The following is a 17,117-nucleotide window of genomic DNA, read 5'->3' as shown; positions in this document are numbered from 1 at the left end:
GTTAAAGAAAGGCATTGTGGGAAAAGATGTGATAAAATAAGCTCAGCCAGTGGCGTTAGTGAAGGTAGTAAAGGAGCTGCAGGAGAGTGCACAGCCTGGACAGGGGCTGGGTATGGAGTTACTACCTGATCTCTTCGGAGAATTCACCTCTGTAGGTAACGTTTACTCAGAAAGAACAGGGGGAGAAGGACAAGAGGTTAGAATTTTGAGAGATACAGGATCTAACCAGTCACTGATAGTAAGGGATGAGCGAATTAACACTCTTTCTGATCTGTTATCCGAGAGATCTATCTGATCTGTTATCTGATCTGTGGGATAGATGAGCAGAAATTTAGCGTTCCCCTATGTAAGATCAAGTTGGAACGCCAACTCAAGACTGGGGAAGTTACAGGAGGAATGATTGATCAACTGTCAGTTCCAGGAATTCAGTTTGTTCTTGGAAATGATTTCACAGGATCCAAGATGGGAGTGACACTCCTTGTTGTGGAGAAGCCCAAGGAAGACTAAAAAACTGAGCAATAAAACAGAAATATCCTAGTATTTCCCCACACTGTGTGGTAAGCAGATCCCCCTATCATAAGTCGCAAAGTGAAAAGGGAAAGATGAAGGAGTTGAGGTTCAGTTAACAGACACTCTGTTTGACGTAATGGTGTAGAAAAAATCTGAACAGGCAGAGGGTCAGACAGAAGTGTTTAGTCCTGAAAGACTAAGGAACTTGTAAAAGCAAGACAAGATGATAAAAGATATATCTGTGGATGTGTACTCTGAAAAGGAGGCAGAGAATATTCCAGAAGGTTATTATCTGAAAGATAGAATCCTAAGGTGGAAATGGAGACCACGGCAGGTTAGTGCAGAGGAGAAATGGGCTGAAGTGCACCAGATTGTGTTGCCAGTAGCATACAGACAGGAAGTGTTACGGTAGCACATGAGCTACCTGTAGGAGGTCACCTAGGAGTATGAAAGATTCAGGTTAAGATTCAAAAACATTTTTATTGTCCTGGAATGCACAAGGATGTGTTTAACTTTTGTTCTATCTGTCATACATGCCAAATTGTAGGATTAGCCACAGTCGGAAATAAAACCAGCACCTTTGCTGCCAATTCCTGCATTTGAAGACCCGTTCACGTGGGTCATAATTGATTGTGTAGATCCCCTCCTGAGAACTACCAGTGGGAACCAGCACTGGTTAACCATAATGGATGTGTCTACCAGATCTCCAGAGGCAATTCCACTATGGAGTATCAAAGCAAAAAGGGTAGTAACTTTCTTCACATGGTATGGGCTACCCAGAGAGATTCAGTTGGACCAAGGGTCACATTTTACTGCTAGGCTGTTTAAGGAGGTTATGGATAGCTTAGGTGTACAGCACTTTAAATCCAGTGCATATCATCCTGAATCCCAGGGAGCTTTAGAAAGATGGCATCAGACCTTGAAGATCATTTTGGGAGCATACTGTCAGGATTACCTGAATGATTGGGATAAAGGTATCCCATTCGTATTGTTTACCATTAGAGATGCAACAAATGAATCTACTCAGTTCACTCCTTTCGAGTTAATGTTCAGTCATGACTGAGAGGCCCTTTGAAATTAATTAAAGACAAATTGACAGGACCAATGCCAGAGATTTCACACTTAGATTATGTATTGGAGGTGAGGGAGAGATTAAATCGAATAGGTGAGTTAGCTAAACAGCACCTAAAGAGGGCACAGTGTAGAATGAAGCAGGTGGCAGATAAAAGCTCTGAGGCTCGGACGTTTTCCCAAGGGGATGACGTGTTAGTACTGTTACCAGTGATAGGAGATCCCTTCAAAGCCAGGTTTAATGGTCCCTATCAAACTGAGAAAACGTTGAGTCAGGTGAACTATCTAGTAAAGATACCAGATAGAAAAAAAGGTATCATGTATGTTATGTGAACATGTTGAAACCGTATTATACTAGAGAGAAAGAACTGGAGAAACAGGTGTTAGTTACTGCCCCTCAGAGTGAGGAATCAAATCCAGATGATACGGATTTTGATGTGCCTCAAAATAGATTTAAAAATGAAGAAGCCCTTGAGGAGTGGGATAGGTTAGTAAGGTATCTGTCTCAGGAGCATAGAATGCAGTTGAAAGACTTGTTACTGCAGAATAAGGACATATGTAAGAATCAGATGGGGAGGACGAATGCTATTATACATGAAGTAGACATAGGGAATACTGCTCTGATACAACAACACCCCTCTCGACTTAATCCTTTCAAAGCCAGACAGGTGTAGATGGGGGTGGAGGCCATGCTCAATGAGGACATCATCGAACCGAGCCAGAGCGAGTGGAGTTCGCCGATCGTCTTAGTTCTCAAACCGGACAGGACTCAATGTTTCTGCATGGATTATCGGAAGGTCAATGCTGTTATAAAATCGGACTCATATCCAATTCCGAGATTGGGGGACTGTATCAAGAAAGTCAGACAAGCCAGTTACATCACCAAGTTGGACTTAATGCTTGGTTACTGGCAGGTGCCTTTATCAGAGACGGTGAAAGTAAGTTCTGCATTTGTAACCCCAAATGGGCTATATCAGTTTAAAGTGATGCCTTTGGAATGAAGAATGCACCCCCCAACATTCCAAAGACTCATGAACAGAGTTGTGGCTGGGTTTACAAACTGTGCTGTCTGTTTGGACGATGTCGTGATCTTTAGTAAGTCCTGGAAAGATCACATGGTACAGTTGGCAGGGCTCTTTGAATGACTTCGAGAAGCAAAACTGGTGATATACTTAAATAAAACGGAATTTGTGAAAGCAGAGGTGACATAACATCGGTCATGGAAAGTTGACCCTGCGGAATGAAAAGACAAAGGCCATCGAGGAATTTCCATGACCAACCTCGAAGAAAGAGGTGCTTCGATTCTTAGGACTCATCGGATTCTATCGGAAGTTTGTTCCAAACTTCAGCAATGGCACCATTAACCGATTTGCTGAAGAAGAATACAAAGTTTCGGTGGACAGAACAATGCCAGGAGGAATTTGGCCATTTGAAAACCATATTAACCACCAAACCAGTTTTAGCTACACCAAACTTTTCAAAACCTTTTTAAAGCCGCCATTGATGCTAGTGACGTAGGAGTTGGAGCTGTACTGCTACAGGAAGATGATGATAGGATTGAACTGCCAGGTGGTTACTTTTCAAAGAAAGTCAGCATCCACCAGAGGAAATACTCCACAATCGAAAAGGAACGATTGAGTTTGGTACAGGCCATTTTAACATGTATGTCAAGAACAACGTATCGGGGACGGTTGTGTACACGCATCACAATCCTCCTACATTCTTAGAATGCTTTAAAGACAAGAATATGAGACTATTTTGTTGGAGTCTTATGTTATAGACTTTTAATTTAAAAATCATACATGTTGTAGGTCGTAAGAATGTAATCGCAGATGCATTATCACGTGTTTAACTGATAAAGTTTAGATGAGATTTGTATTTACTTAATTTATATAGTTATATGGGAAGAAGTTAAAGTGAACTTAGATTAAAGATCGGTATGTTTCGGTAATGTGTTTGAAGAATAGAAAAAAGAAGACATCTTTTCATTCTGATGGTTCATTTTTTCTTAAGGGGGGAGGTGTTATGAAAATGTGGGTGTACTGTACCTTTAAGAGAGTTAAAATCTAGCAGAACTACCTGACAGCACCAAGTGCTCTGATCAAGATACAATGTAACATTTGATCAAACAACTCGATTAGCTGGGTGCCTGGAGATGACAAAACAAGTTTGAATTAGCCAATCAGTTGAAATTATACCCTGAAAAATAGCAAACTCCAAGTATGAATTTAGTATATTGACAATCTTAAAAGCCAATGACACAATCCAATGCTTAAGGGTATAAGACCGGGGAAAATTGAACCGTTAGGAGGAGAACTGACAAGCCACCAGCATCTGCAGACTGCCCAGAGAATAGCTCTTTTAAAGGTACCTTTATTGATCAGTAACCTGTGAAACAGAAATCCCGAAGAAGAAGAAAAGAATGGTAAGGTCCTAGGGAGTGTTGCTGAACAAAGAGACCTTGAAGTGCAGGTTCATAGCTCCTTGAAAGTGGAGTCACAGGTAGATAGGATAGTGAAGGCAGCATTTGGTATGCTTTCCTTTATTGGTTAGAGTATTGAGTACAGGAGTTGGGAGGTCATGTTGTGGCTGTACAGGACATTGGTTAGGCCACTGTTGGAATATTGCATGCAAATTCTCGTTTCCTTCTTATTGGAAAGATGTTGTGAAACTTGAAAGGGTCCAGAAAAGATTAATAAGGATATTGCCAGTGTTGGAGGATTTGAGCTATGGGGACAGCCTGAATAGGCTGGGGCTGTTTTCCCTGGAGCATCGGAGGATAAGGAGGTGACCTGAGAGGTTTATAAAATCATGAGGGGCATGGATAGGGTAAATAGACAAGGTCTTTCCCCTGGGATGGGGGAGTCCAGAACTAGAGGTTTAGGATGAGAGGGGAAAGATATAAAAGACACTTAAGGGGCAACTTTTTCACACAGAGGGTGGTACGTGTATGGAATGAGCTGCCAGAGGAAGTGGGGGTGGAGGCTGGTACAATTGCAACATTTAAAAGGCATCTGGATGGTATACGAATAGGAAGGGTTTGGAGGGATATGGGCCGGGTACTGGCAAGTGGGACGAGATTGGGTTGGGATATCTGGTTGGCTTGGACTGAAGGGTCTGTTTCCATGCTGTATATCTCTGTGACTCTATGAATCTAAGACAAAGGAAGATATAAAGAGAAGATTCAACATCTGGCTCGTTTTGAAAATTTGAATTTTGGTAAACCTTAATAAGGAGTTTTATCAGATTAGTATTGTAGAAGGGAAAGTAAAAGATAGGTTAGAGGAAGGAGTTGTGAATAGTCGTTAATTGATTATTATCTGTTATACTTTTAAGAAATAAAGTTGTTAATTTTTACTTTAAATAGTTTTTGGTCTCTTGAATTTTCACATATTACTGCACAGGATAAATCTTTTCTGTGTTGCTGATTTAAATTAAGCAGGAGGGTTTACCCTCTGATGGAACATCCATCCAGACCTATTTCCCTACACTTACCCCTAAATAATACACCTAACCTACACTATAGGTGATTTAGCATGGCCAATTCACCTAACCTGCACATCTTTGGACTGTGGGAGGAAACCGGAGCACCCGGAGGAAACCCACGCAGACACGGGGAGAATGTGCAAACTCCACACAGACAGTCACCCAAAGCTGGAATCAAACCCACGTTCCTGGCGCTGGGAGGCATAGTGCTAATCCCTGAGCTACAGTGCCACCTTCTCTCAGTTCCTCTGCCATCTAGTTCCATATATGCACCACCTGCTGTGTGAAAAAGTTACCTCTCATGTCCCTTTTAAATCTTTCCCCTCTCACCCTACACCTATGCCCTCTTGTTTTGGACTTTCCTAGCTTGAGAAAAAAACCCTTGTTCATTTATTCTATCCGTGCCCCTCATGATTTTACAAAACGTATGTAAGGTCACCCCTCAGCCTCTGACGCTCCAAGGAAAATCGACTCAGCCTAGCCAGCCTCACCCTCTTGCTCAAACTCTCCAGTCTCGATAACATCCTTGTCAATCTTTTTTGCACCCTTTCCAGTTTAATAACATCCTTCCTATAGCAGGGTGACCAGAATTGTATGCAGTACTCCAAATGTGGCCTTACCAATGTCTGGTACAGCCATAATATTAACCTCCACCACTGCCTCAGGCAGCACGTTCCAGCCACTTACCACCCTCTGCATAAACACCTTCCCTCTCATATCGCCTTTAAATTTACTTAAACATATTGCCTCTAGTAAATGACATTTCTACCCTAGGTAAAAGACTCTGTCCGTTCTATCCATGTCTCTCAAATCTTCGTAAACATCTATCAGGCTGCCCCTCATCCTTTGATGTTCCCGTGAAAACAAGCCAAGTTTCTCCAATCTCTTCCTGTAGCTAATACCTTTGAAAGCAATATCCTGGTAAACCATTTCTGTGCCCGCTCCAAATCCTTCTGGAAATGTGGCGACCAGAACTGTACACAATACTCCAAATGTGGCCTAACTAAAGTTCTGTACAGCTGCAACATGACTTGCCAGTTTTTCTAGGAGAAAGTGAGGACTGCAGATGCTGGAGATCAGAGTCGAAAGTGTGGTGCTGGAAAAACATAGCAGGTCAGGCAGCGTCCAAGGAGCAGGAGAATCGACATTTTGAGCATAAGCCCTTCATTTCTGATGAAGTTCTGCCATTTATTCTATACTTCCCTCCTGCATTAGATCTTTCAAAATGCATCACCTCACATTTGTCCGGATTAAACTCCATCTGCCATTTCTCCACCCAAGTCTCCAGCCTACCTGTATCCTGCTGTATCCTAACAATCCTCCTGGCAGCCAACCCCAATCTTTGTGTCATCTGCAAACTTAAGAATCAGGCCACCTGCATTCTCCTTCAAATCATTTATATGTCCCACCATTGGTCACAGATCCCCAGTCAGAAAATCAGCCTTCTATGACTACAATCTATGACTCAGTCAATTCTGAATCCAACTTATACCATCTCACCACAGATCTTATGTGACTTCACCTTCTGTACCAGCCTGTATTGAAAGTGGAAACTTTGCTCATTCCAGTGAGAAACGTTCCAGCTTATCTATCCTCTCCTCATAACGCAAACCCTCCAGCCCCTGCAACATCCTGTTCAATATTTTCTCAAATCTCTCCAATTTAATCATATCCTTCCAATAACAGCAACCAGAACTGGACACAATACTCCAGAAGAGGACTCAACAATGTCCTGTACAATCTCAATGTGACGTCCCAACTCCTATAGTCAATTGTCCGCACAATGAACACAAGTGTGCTAAACTCCTTACTCTCCTTGTCTACCTATGATAAAACTTTCACAGATCTACATGTCTGAAACCCTCGGTCTCTCTTCTCAAGGGCAGTGAGGGATAGGCAATAAATACTGGACCAATCAGCAATACCCTCATCCCATGAATGAAGATTTATACACAGGTGTTTTTGGTATTAGCCAATGTCATCAAGCCACTATCATGGTGAGCATCAAAGTGGCACATGCTAGCTGACAGGGCTGTTGCTGTCCCCCCTGTCATTAGCAACTCCTTTAGAACCTTGTATATTCTAGGGTATTCAAACCTCATTATTTAATGTCTCCTCATAATCTACCTCCTGGAGTCTTAGTGAACTGAGACTACTCTCAACCCAAAGCAAACTGTGGCAAACTGTAATTCCTGAAGAAGGGCTTATGCCCGAAATGTCGATTCTCCTGTTCCCTGGATGCTGCCTGACCTGCTGCGCTTTTCCAGCAACACATTTCCAGCTCTGATCTCCAGCATCTGCAGACCTCACTTTCTCCTCAAACTGTGGCACTACAACGATACATAGTTCTCCAGCCGTGACCTATCCATAATTGGCACTAATCTGCCTCTGCCTTGCATACTTTGCCTTATGGATATATGTTTCTGTGGTTCAATGACTCAATGCCCAGTATCAGTCAAGATACTACAGTCTGTAAGGGTAGAAGGCACGATGTTGAGGAGACACAACCTTACCTTGTGGTTCCCTTAGGAAACCTGCACTCAGAAACAATATTAAAGCAAAGAGTCTCCTCTCTTTGGGCTTTTTCCCAGCACTGATTTTGACCACCCTGAACTAGTGTCCTCTCTACCTTCTCCAAAGAGAACGATGCAGATTTAACAATCACTGCCAAAGCTGAAAGCAACAAATGCTGGAGCTTACAGTGGGTCAGACAGCATCCAGGCAGGGACAGCAAGTTAGTGTTTCAAGTCTAGGTGACTCTTCACCAGCGCTGGAGTGGGAGTTCCTCATCATTCTTGTAAATCTTTCCTCAGCCATGTCGAAGGTCCAGACACCAGCCAAGGCTGAAGCAGTAGTTTAAAAAGGCTTGTCATAACTTCCTTGTCCTTATTGCCTGTAAGACAATCTATGAAGGCCAGGATTCCCTTTTAATCCCTTTCTCGGCCTGTGAGAGAGAGGCCCAGGGAGAGAATTCAAAAGATTTAGGAATTAGGCAGCTCAATAGCTCAGCCGCCAATGGTGGAGCAATGAGAACCAAGCTCAAGGCTGGAATTAATACAGCACAGACATCCCAGAGGTGGTTGGATCTGAAAACAAGGATTAGATTAGGACCCCTACAGTTTGGAAATAGGTCATTCAGCCCAACAAGTCCACACCAACCCGCCAAAGAGTAACCCACCCAGACCCATTCCCCTACAATATATTTTACCCCAACTAACGCACCTCACACTACGGGCAATTTAGAATAGCCAATTCAGCTGACCTACATATTTTTGGATTGTGAGAGGAAACCGGAGCACCTGGAAGAAACCCACGCAGACACGGGGAGACTGTGCAAGCTCCACACAGACAGTCACCCGAGGTGGGACTTGAACCCTGGTTCTGGGAGGCAGCAGTACTAACCATTGAGCCACCATGCCACCCAAGGTCAGTTACTGAGAACAGGACAGTGATGGGTGGCTGGGACTGGAGAGGTATAAGGAAGAAGGCTGCAAGGTTTTGGAATTATGAAGGTGAAGAAAATGGAAACTCAACCAGGAGATGGTTAGAGTCACAGACAGATCCTGGTGCCATCAATGGAATGCCATGTATTGAAAGTGGAAATGTTGCTTATTTCAGATACACCCCCAGGACAGACTTCAAATTATTGCTGTACAATGACATTGCTCACTGGCATTTTAAATTCCCTGAGCAGGTTAGGATCGCCTGTTGAAATTCAACTTTTCTGTCTTTTAGCAAGCAAAACTCACTATCTGCAAGAAAACACTGTTAAAATTCACCGGATATACAAAAGAAGCCAGGCTCAAAACATTCCAATATTTTGGTTTTTTGTTTGTTTTTGAATGCACACTCTCGATGAAAATATTTCATGAACAAAAAAACAGTTTATTACCTTTTGACCTGATGGACCAGGAGGGCCAACTGGACCGATGGGACCTGGTTCCCCCTGTGTGTGAGAGAGAGAGAGAGAGAAAGAGAGGGAGAGAAATCACAAGATGAGACGCAAAAGTGTCAAACTAAATATTTTATACTTTCAGGGAATTCCACTATCACTTCTGGTTGGTGTGTGCTGAAGGTTTATATAACACACTGACTTCAGAGAACATATCAGGGAAAAAGTTACAGGGTAATTGGAAATAAAGCAGGAGGAGGGGGGTAAATTGGACAACTTGTCCAAAGAGCTAGAATATGCACAATGGGCTGAACAGCCGCTATTCGGGTTGTATGATTTTGTGCTCGGTTGAACACCTTTGGTCTTCTCCTGCCTTCTCTGTTCTGGGCAGAATGAGAGCGTAGATCTCATTGTAATCCATACTCCCCATTGGGTTTGACACAATGCGAAGTTGTTCCCATCACCCATCTGTTCCCCCTCCCCTCGAGACACTGGCTGTTACCCACCAGTTTGCAAGGTTTGAGGATGTCAGCTGTAACACAGGGAAAGAGCGAGAGGAGTCAACTTCATGTCACAGGCAACTTTCCCAAGGTAAAACCTCAGCAGTTTGCTGTGAAGTCTTTGAGAGACCTCCCCCTCCTTCTGCCCCCACCCCATTTGAATGGGCTCATATTTCCCAAGGGCAGGCAGGAATGTAAGAAGAAGCTACATTCAGATCAGCCATGAATGGCAGAGCAGGTGTGGAAGGGCTGAATGGCCTACTCTTCCTATAATTCAGGTGAGCACATCTTCTGTGTGCTGGTAAGGAGCTTCTAGATTCATCTACAGGAAGACTGACTAAACAATGAGAGACCCCTGAGAAATCAGGTCAAAGAAGATTTCGTATCACAGTCTGAATGAGTTAAAATTGAAACAGCATGTCAAACCACACTTTCTACAGGGTTATTGTTCCTCGGGAGATTACGTGAGAGCAGTGTTCCCTCCTCCTTCATTGGGAACGATGAACAAAATAATATTTTATGTGTCCATGGGAGACGTAGAGGGAGATGTGGAGGGAAACGGGATGGTGGGTGGAGACAGGGAGGGAGATGGGGAGGGGAGATGGGGAGGGAGATGGGGGTGGGAGAGGGGAGATGGGGAGGGGAGACAGGGAGGGAGACGGGATGGTGGGTGGAGACAGGGAAGGGAGATGGGGAGGGGAGACAGGGAGGGAGATGGGGTGGGAGAGGTGGAGGGAGACGGGGGGAGAGAGGGGGAGGGAAAGGGGGAGGGAGAGGGGGAAGGAGAGGGGGTGAGGGACAGGGAGGGGAGATGGGGAGGGGAGACAGGGAGGGATTCGGGGAGGGAGAGGAGACAGGGAGGAGGACGGAGGGGGAGTTTTGAATTGAAAACAGTGGCTGGAGAATCTTTAAAATGAGAGCCACACCATTCAGGAGATAAATCCAATAGCATTTCTGGAGAAGTCCTGGTGTCCTCTCCCTTGAACTGAACAATTAGAATTGAGATCAATTGAAGTTGTCATGGAACATGATATTAAGGTGAGTAAAGAGAGATGACATCCCAAGCAAACATAATCTAATTGAATGGTGGGATAGGTTCAAGGGGTTGAATGGCCTCCTCCTGTACCTAACCTCCTCACTGCCAGTGCTGATCTGGTTTAAAGTGACCGGTTTGATTACCCCGGCCTGACTGACAAATGGTTGAGGCCACTGCTCCCAAGTAATCTCATGCAACTTGGAACGATCACTCAGACCCAACACCTCGTGCGAGAAGGAGACAGAAAGCTAATTGACAGCAGTGAGACCCTCCAGCACTCCCTGCCCACACCCTGTCAGCCCGTGCAAAACCAAACCCACGTGAAACAGAAAACACACACAGATCAAATACTGATGGCAACTGCAGAAACAAGACATGCAGAACACATCGATGCTTTGCAACACCACGGCTCAACACTGAAATCATGCACATTGACCAGGCTCTGCAAGTCTCACTTCACTGATAACCAATTCTCCTCGAAAGAGCAGAGTAACTCAGTGTGCACCATGCAGACAAGGAGCAGTGATGGACAGGGAGGGGCAGTACAGACATGATTACACAGAAGACTCCCCATGACACAAGCACATAGACGAGATCCCAGACCAATTTACCTGTTCGCCAGATGGTGCTTTAATGGGGAATAAGCCAGGTTCGCCTTTGGGGCCCTAATGTAGGAATTATATACGCACCAACATAATAAACAAACAGAAGGCAAGTCAACTCACCGTGACTTATCAGATATAACATGAGACAATGCAAATCGTCAATGAGAATAACTGTGGCTATATAACTGACTGTAAGTACTGCCGTGAACATAACACAATTATTGATGACTGGTTTGCAACAATCCACATGTTGAAAGAAAGGTTAATTTGTTCAGACATTTAGCATCTATGTGAGGCAAATTGCATCTGTCTTCCCCGTTTCTCCTTCACTGGAGAATTAAGTCAACAAATGGAAAGTTAACATCGCCATGGAAATACATGCTCATCCATTAGGCTCGAATTTGCATCTAAAGGGCTTCAATTCAACTCAATTAAAATAAGCTTAGCCATCAAAATGTTTTGCTATTACTCATCAATGGGGTTATGCATTTTGTGCACCGTACAGCAGTGGGCTGAAACTAAGAGAATCATTCTCAAACAAAGCACCCTTCTTACTGGTTGAAACAACTTCATCAGGTTTGTTGGCACTAGCTACTGGTGAGTCAGAAGGCTGTGGGTTAAAATCCTACCCTTGGGATTGAGCACTGAGTGTGGACTGACATCACAGCAAAGGATTAAGGGAGAGTGCATTGTTATAGCGCCTCCTTACAGATAGTTTATACTTAATCACCTCTGGGTGTGGCAAAGTTCTGTAGGATATGGGTCAGAAAGCTCTCGCAAACAGACAAAGTATAACAGTAGGACACTTCATGGTCTATCCAGACTGCGTTTCTGATTGGTAAATCTGGTCGGTTTACAGACTACAGAGCAACAACCTGCATTTCTGTAGTACCTTTAACCAAGGATTGCATTCCAAGATGCTCCAAAGGAGCAATAATCACAGAAAACCTGACACCAAGTCATCGCAGGAGATAGCGGAGAATCAAATGTTTGCTCATTTAGGATTTCTGGAGCGTCACAAGAGAGAGCAAGAGAGAGAGTGAATGTGACAGAGAGAGAATGAAAGACAGAGAATGCGACGGGGGGGAGAGAGAATGTGATAGGGAGAGGGAATGAGACAGAGAGAGAGAATGTGACACAGACAGAGAATGCAACAGAGAGGGACAGAGAGAGTGAGAGAGAATGTGACAGAGTGAGAGAATTTGACAGAGAAAATAAGATAGAGAGAGAGAAAATGTGACAGAGAGAAACAATGAGAAAGAGACAGAGACAATATGACAGAGAAAGAGAACGTGAGAGGGAGAAAGAGAATGAGATAGAGAGGATTAGAGAAAGAATTCCAGGGGTGGGAGAAGGGTACAGGAGTTAAAAGCATGGCCACAAATGATGGAGCGATTCAAATCGAGGAGGCTGAATGGGTGAGGATTCGAGGAGTGCAGAGACCCACCTGTGAGAACACAAATTAGGCTGCTCAGTCCCTTATTCCACCATTAGTTAAGAGGATGGCTGATCGGATCACTCCACAGTCACACCTACACCCCACTACCCTATTGTCCCTTTACTTATCAAGAATCTACCTCTGTCTTAAAAATATTCAAGGATTCTGCTTCGATCACCTTTGGAGGAAGAGACTCTTGGAGACTCATCACCAACAGAGAGACAAAAAAATTCTTCTTATCTCTGTCTGGCAATTGCTGATTTCGAAACAGTGATGTCTAGTTTCAGATTCTACCACAAGAGGAAACATCTTTCAACTTAGAGTCAGAGAATCATAGAGATGTACAGCAGGGAAAGAGACCCCTTGGTACAACCTGTCCATGCCGACCAGATATTCTAAACTAACCTCGTCCTATTTACTGAGGGAGGATATTCCTGGGAATACATCCAGGGAAGTTATTTGGGTGGAACTGAGAAATAAGAAAGGAACACTTCTGGTTTCTTGCTTGAAATTCTGGTCTCCTTCCTATCCGAAGGATATTGTGAAACTTGAAAGGGTTTAGAAAAGATTTACCAGGATGTTGCCAGTGTTGGGGGTTTTGTGCTATTATGGAGAGGTTGAATAGACTGAGGCTGTTTTCCCTGGAGCAATGGAGGCTGAGGGGTGACATTATAGAGGTTTATAAAATCATGATGGGCATGGATAGGAAAAGTGGACATGGTCTTTTCCCTGGGGTGGGGGAGTCCAGAACTAGGGTTAGGGTGAAAGGGGAAAGATATAAAAGGGACCTAAGGGGCAACATTTTCACGAGTTGCCAGGGGAAGTGGTGGATGCTGATACAATTACAGCATTTAAAAGGCGTCTGGATGGATATATGAATAGGAAGGGTTTGGAGGGATATGGGTCAAATGATGGCAAATGGGACTAGATTAGTTTAGGATATCTGGTCAGCATGGACGAGTTGGACCAAAGGGTCTGTTTCCGAGTTGCACATCTCTATGACAAGCAACATGAGTTCGACTGGGACAACACCACTATTATAGGACAAGCCAAACAGAGAACAGCCAGGGAATTCCTAGAGGCATGGCACTCATCCACAGATTCTATCAACAAACACATCGACCTGGACCCAATATACCGGCCACTGCAGCGGACAGCTGGAACTGACAACCCGAAGCGGCAGAGACAAACCACTATAAATGCCGGAGGAAACATCACAGAAGCGTTTCACAGGAGGATCCCAAGCACTGAGGATGTCACCTAGACAGGGATGAAACGTCTGCAACACAAATTCCCAGCTCGGCGAACAGAACCACAACATCTCTATGACTCTATAACTGTATTTGGCAGCATGTGGCCCATATCCCCTCTAAACCCTTCCTATTGATATACCCATCCAAATACCTTTTACCAGCCTCCATCACTTCCTCTGGCAGCTCTTTCCGTACACACACCACCCTCTGCATGAAAACATTGCCCCTTAGGTCCCTTTTAAATCTTTCCCCTCTCACCTAAACCTATGCCCTCTAACTTTGAACTCCCCTTTCCTGGGGAAAAGACCTTGAGTATTCATCCTATCTATGCTCATGATTTTACAAACTTCTATAACATTACCCCTCAGCCTCCGCCACTCTGGGGAAAACACACTCAGCCTCTCCCGATAGCTCAAACCCTCCAACCCTGGCAACATCCTTGTTAATCTTTTCTGAATCCTTTCAAGTTTCACAACATCTTCAAGTCCCCTCAGGTTTCACTCAAGTTGCCGTTTAGTTTTCTGAACTCTAGCAGATACAAGCCTGTCATATCCTGAAGAAGGGCCTGTGCCCGAAACGTCGAATCTCCTGTTCCCTGGATGCTGCCTGACCTGCTGTGCTGTTCCAGCAATAAAGTTTCAACTTTGATCTCCAGCATCTGCAGACCTCACTTTCTCCTGTCATATCCAACCTTTCCTCAAAAAACTACCCACTCGTTCCAGATATTAGTCTGGGAAACCTTCTCTGAACTGCCTCCAAAGCACACAATATCTGTATAACTGGAGTATAACCTCCCTACTGCTGTATTCCAACTGCTGACAGGGGCTAAAGGCATTTACATACAGAGGGAGGCAAGAGGCTACTGAGGGATCTGCAAATAAAGGTGATACCTTCAAAAACACAGCACCGGTAGATGGGAACCAGCAGAGGTCAGTCAGCACAAAGGTGTTGGGGCAACAGGTATTGGTGTGAGTTATGATTGGGGACAGCAGAGTTTTGTTTGAGCTGTTGTTTATAAGACCCCTGAGACATGTAAATGAGGGCATTCACACCTGTTGAAAGGAACTCCTGTCGAATAAGCTATTGACGGAGTCAGACTGAGTTTTGCATTCACTGATATTCCACTACCAGGCATGTTTTGATCCTTTATCTAATCTTAGTGAGCCGGTATTGTATGGATTTGTTCGGTAGTCAATACTTTTTGAATTATTGGCTCTTGAAAGAATTTGGTTGGAAGTTGAATTAAACACACCGAGCCCCTTTCACTTAGGAATGTCACAATTAACAAAATGCCAGTTAATCTTAAGAAGGAAAAATGTATTTGGCCGGAGGCTTGTTTTCTCTGGTTTGACCTTATGGGAAATAAGTTTATGAGAGGAACGACACTGTCAAGAAATATTTTCTTTTGTGTGAACTCGCAGATGCTTGACAGCTGGAATATTTAAATGATCAATTATTCCACCTCTCAATGTCTGTCCTGCTGACTGCGGCAGCTCCCACCTGGTTCCATGGAAACAAAGAAAACAGGAGCAGCAGTAGGCCATTCGGCTGTTCGAGCCTGCTCCACCGTTCAATAGGATCATGGCTAATCATCCAACTCAGTCCCCTGTTCCTAGTTTCTCCCCACACCCTTTGATCCCTTTAGCCCTAAGAAGTTTATCTAGTATCTTCTTGAAAATATCTGATGCTTTAGTCTCAACCACTACCTGTGGGAATGAATTCCACAGACTGGCCACTCTCTGGGTGAAAACTCATCTCTGTTGTAAATGGCCTATCCCATATCCTTAGACCTTGAGCCCCAGTCACCCCGGCCCTCGGGAACATGCCTTTACCCTGTCTAAGAGAAAGTGAGGACTGCAGATGCTGGAGATCAGAGCTGAAAATGTGTTGCTGGAAAAGCACAGCAGGTCAGGCAGCATCCAACGAGCAGGAGAATCGATGTTTCGGGCATGAGCCCTTCTCATTCCTGAAGAAGGGCTCATGCCCGAAACGTCGATTCTCCTGCTCCTTGGATGCTGCCTGACCTGCTGCTCTTTTCCAGCAACACATTTTCAGCTTTACCCTGTCTAATCCTGTTTCAATTTTACAGGTTTCTGCGAGATCCCCCTCATTCTTCTAAACTCCAGTGAAAATAGTCAAAAAGTGTGGCGCTGGAAAACCACAGCAAGTCAGGGACCATTTGAGGAGCAGCAGAGTCAATGTTCCGGGCATAAGCCCTTCATCAGCCCTCTCCTGCTCTTCATATGCTTCCTGGTCTGCTGTGCTTCTCCAGCAGCCACACTTTTCGACTCTGGCTTTCCAGCATCTACAGTCCTTCACAGTTCCCTGATGAAGAAGCAACACCCCGAATAAACCTGTTGGACCATAACCTGGTCCGACATCTCCAAATCACGGCCTGCTACACCTGCATTCTTATGTCCAATGCCGGAGTGAACACTTTGACAACTCATTGAACTTGAAACATTAACTCTGTTTCTTCCTCCACAGGTTTTGCGAGCTCTACTGAGTTTCTACAGCAATTTCTGTTTTTGTTTTAGATTTCCAGCATCTGCAGTTCTTTGTTGTATTTTGAGGTATAAGGGCACCCAGGTTGCGTTGCAGCTCTCCCTTTCCCTATCTGTCTAATCATAACCAGAAAATCACCAGCTTTGGTCTCTCCTCGTGCTGCTGTGCTGTTACCTCTGATAGCCCTCTAACAGTCAATGTGTTGCTGGAAAAGCGCAGCAGGTCAGGCAGCATCCAAGGAGCAGGAGAATCAACGTTTCAGGCATAAGCCCTTCTTCAGGAAACGCCCAAAACATCGATTCTCCTGCTCCTTGGATGCTGCCTGACGCGGCGCTTTTCCAGCAACACATTTTTCAGCTCTGATCTCCAGCATCTGCAGTCCTCACTTTCTCCAACAGTCAATGCTTGGATGTTGTCCCTCAGGGACAGTGCTGTCCCTCGGGGATATCTGTCAGAGCTCACACAGCCAGACAATCCTTTCCTTTCATATTAATCTTCATTTCCAGAAATTCACATTATCTGACAAGGCCCTCCAAAAACACAGGCTTCTTTCAGGCAAAACAAATACTTTAAAATTAACCTGTCTGGTCCTGTTAGGTGAAGGACAGCGTGTAGAATTTGAACTCAAACCTTCTGACACATAGGTAAGAAATATTACCACTGCATCACAAGAGTCTTATTCCCATGCATTCCATCCAGCATAAGGATTTTTTCTTTATTTTGTTACAGGATGTGGGTGCCACTAGCAAGACCATCATTTGTTATCCATCCTTAACTACCATCGAACTCTAGATACTCTCTTGGCCTTTGCACAGGCCAGC

General features: G+C 44.3%; 1 protein-coding gene across 2 annotated transcripts in view; it reads right to left on the bottom strand.

Moving 5' to 3' along the window:
- Positions 1 to 17,117, bottom strand: part of col24a1 (collagen type XXIV alpha 1) — a 454,588-nt gene that overhangs the window by 273,450 nt on the left and 164,021 nt on the right. The window contains exons 6-7 of one of the 2 annotated variants that reach the window (XM_043698575.2): positions 11,107 to 11,160; positions 8,960 to 9,013 (exon numbers count right to left, since the gene is read on the bottom strand). In XM_043698575.2, the coding sequence (XP_043554510.2) occupies positions 8,960 to 9,013; positions 11,107 to 11,160 (108 nt within the window). The remainder of the gene's footprint in view (positions 1 to 8,959; positions 9,014 to 11,106; positions 11,161 to 17,117) is intronic. The other variant, XM_043698577.2, reaches the window with a different exon arrangement.

This window comes from Chiloscyllium plagiosum, unplaced genomic scaffold (assembly GCF_037043375.1).
Source record: "Chiloscyllium plagiosum isolate Xiang-an unplaced genomic scaffold, Cpla_swu_hap1 HiC_scaffold_9, whole genome shotgun sequence".
Classification (NCBI taxonomy): Eukaryota; Metazoa; Chordata; class Chondrichthyes; order Orectolobiformes; family Hemiscylliidae; genus Chiloscyllium; species Chiloscyllium plagiosum.
This window is presented reverse-complemented; position numbering and strand designations above follow the sequence as displayed.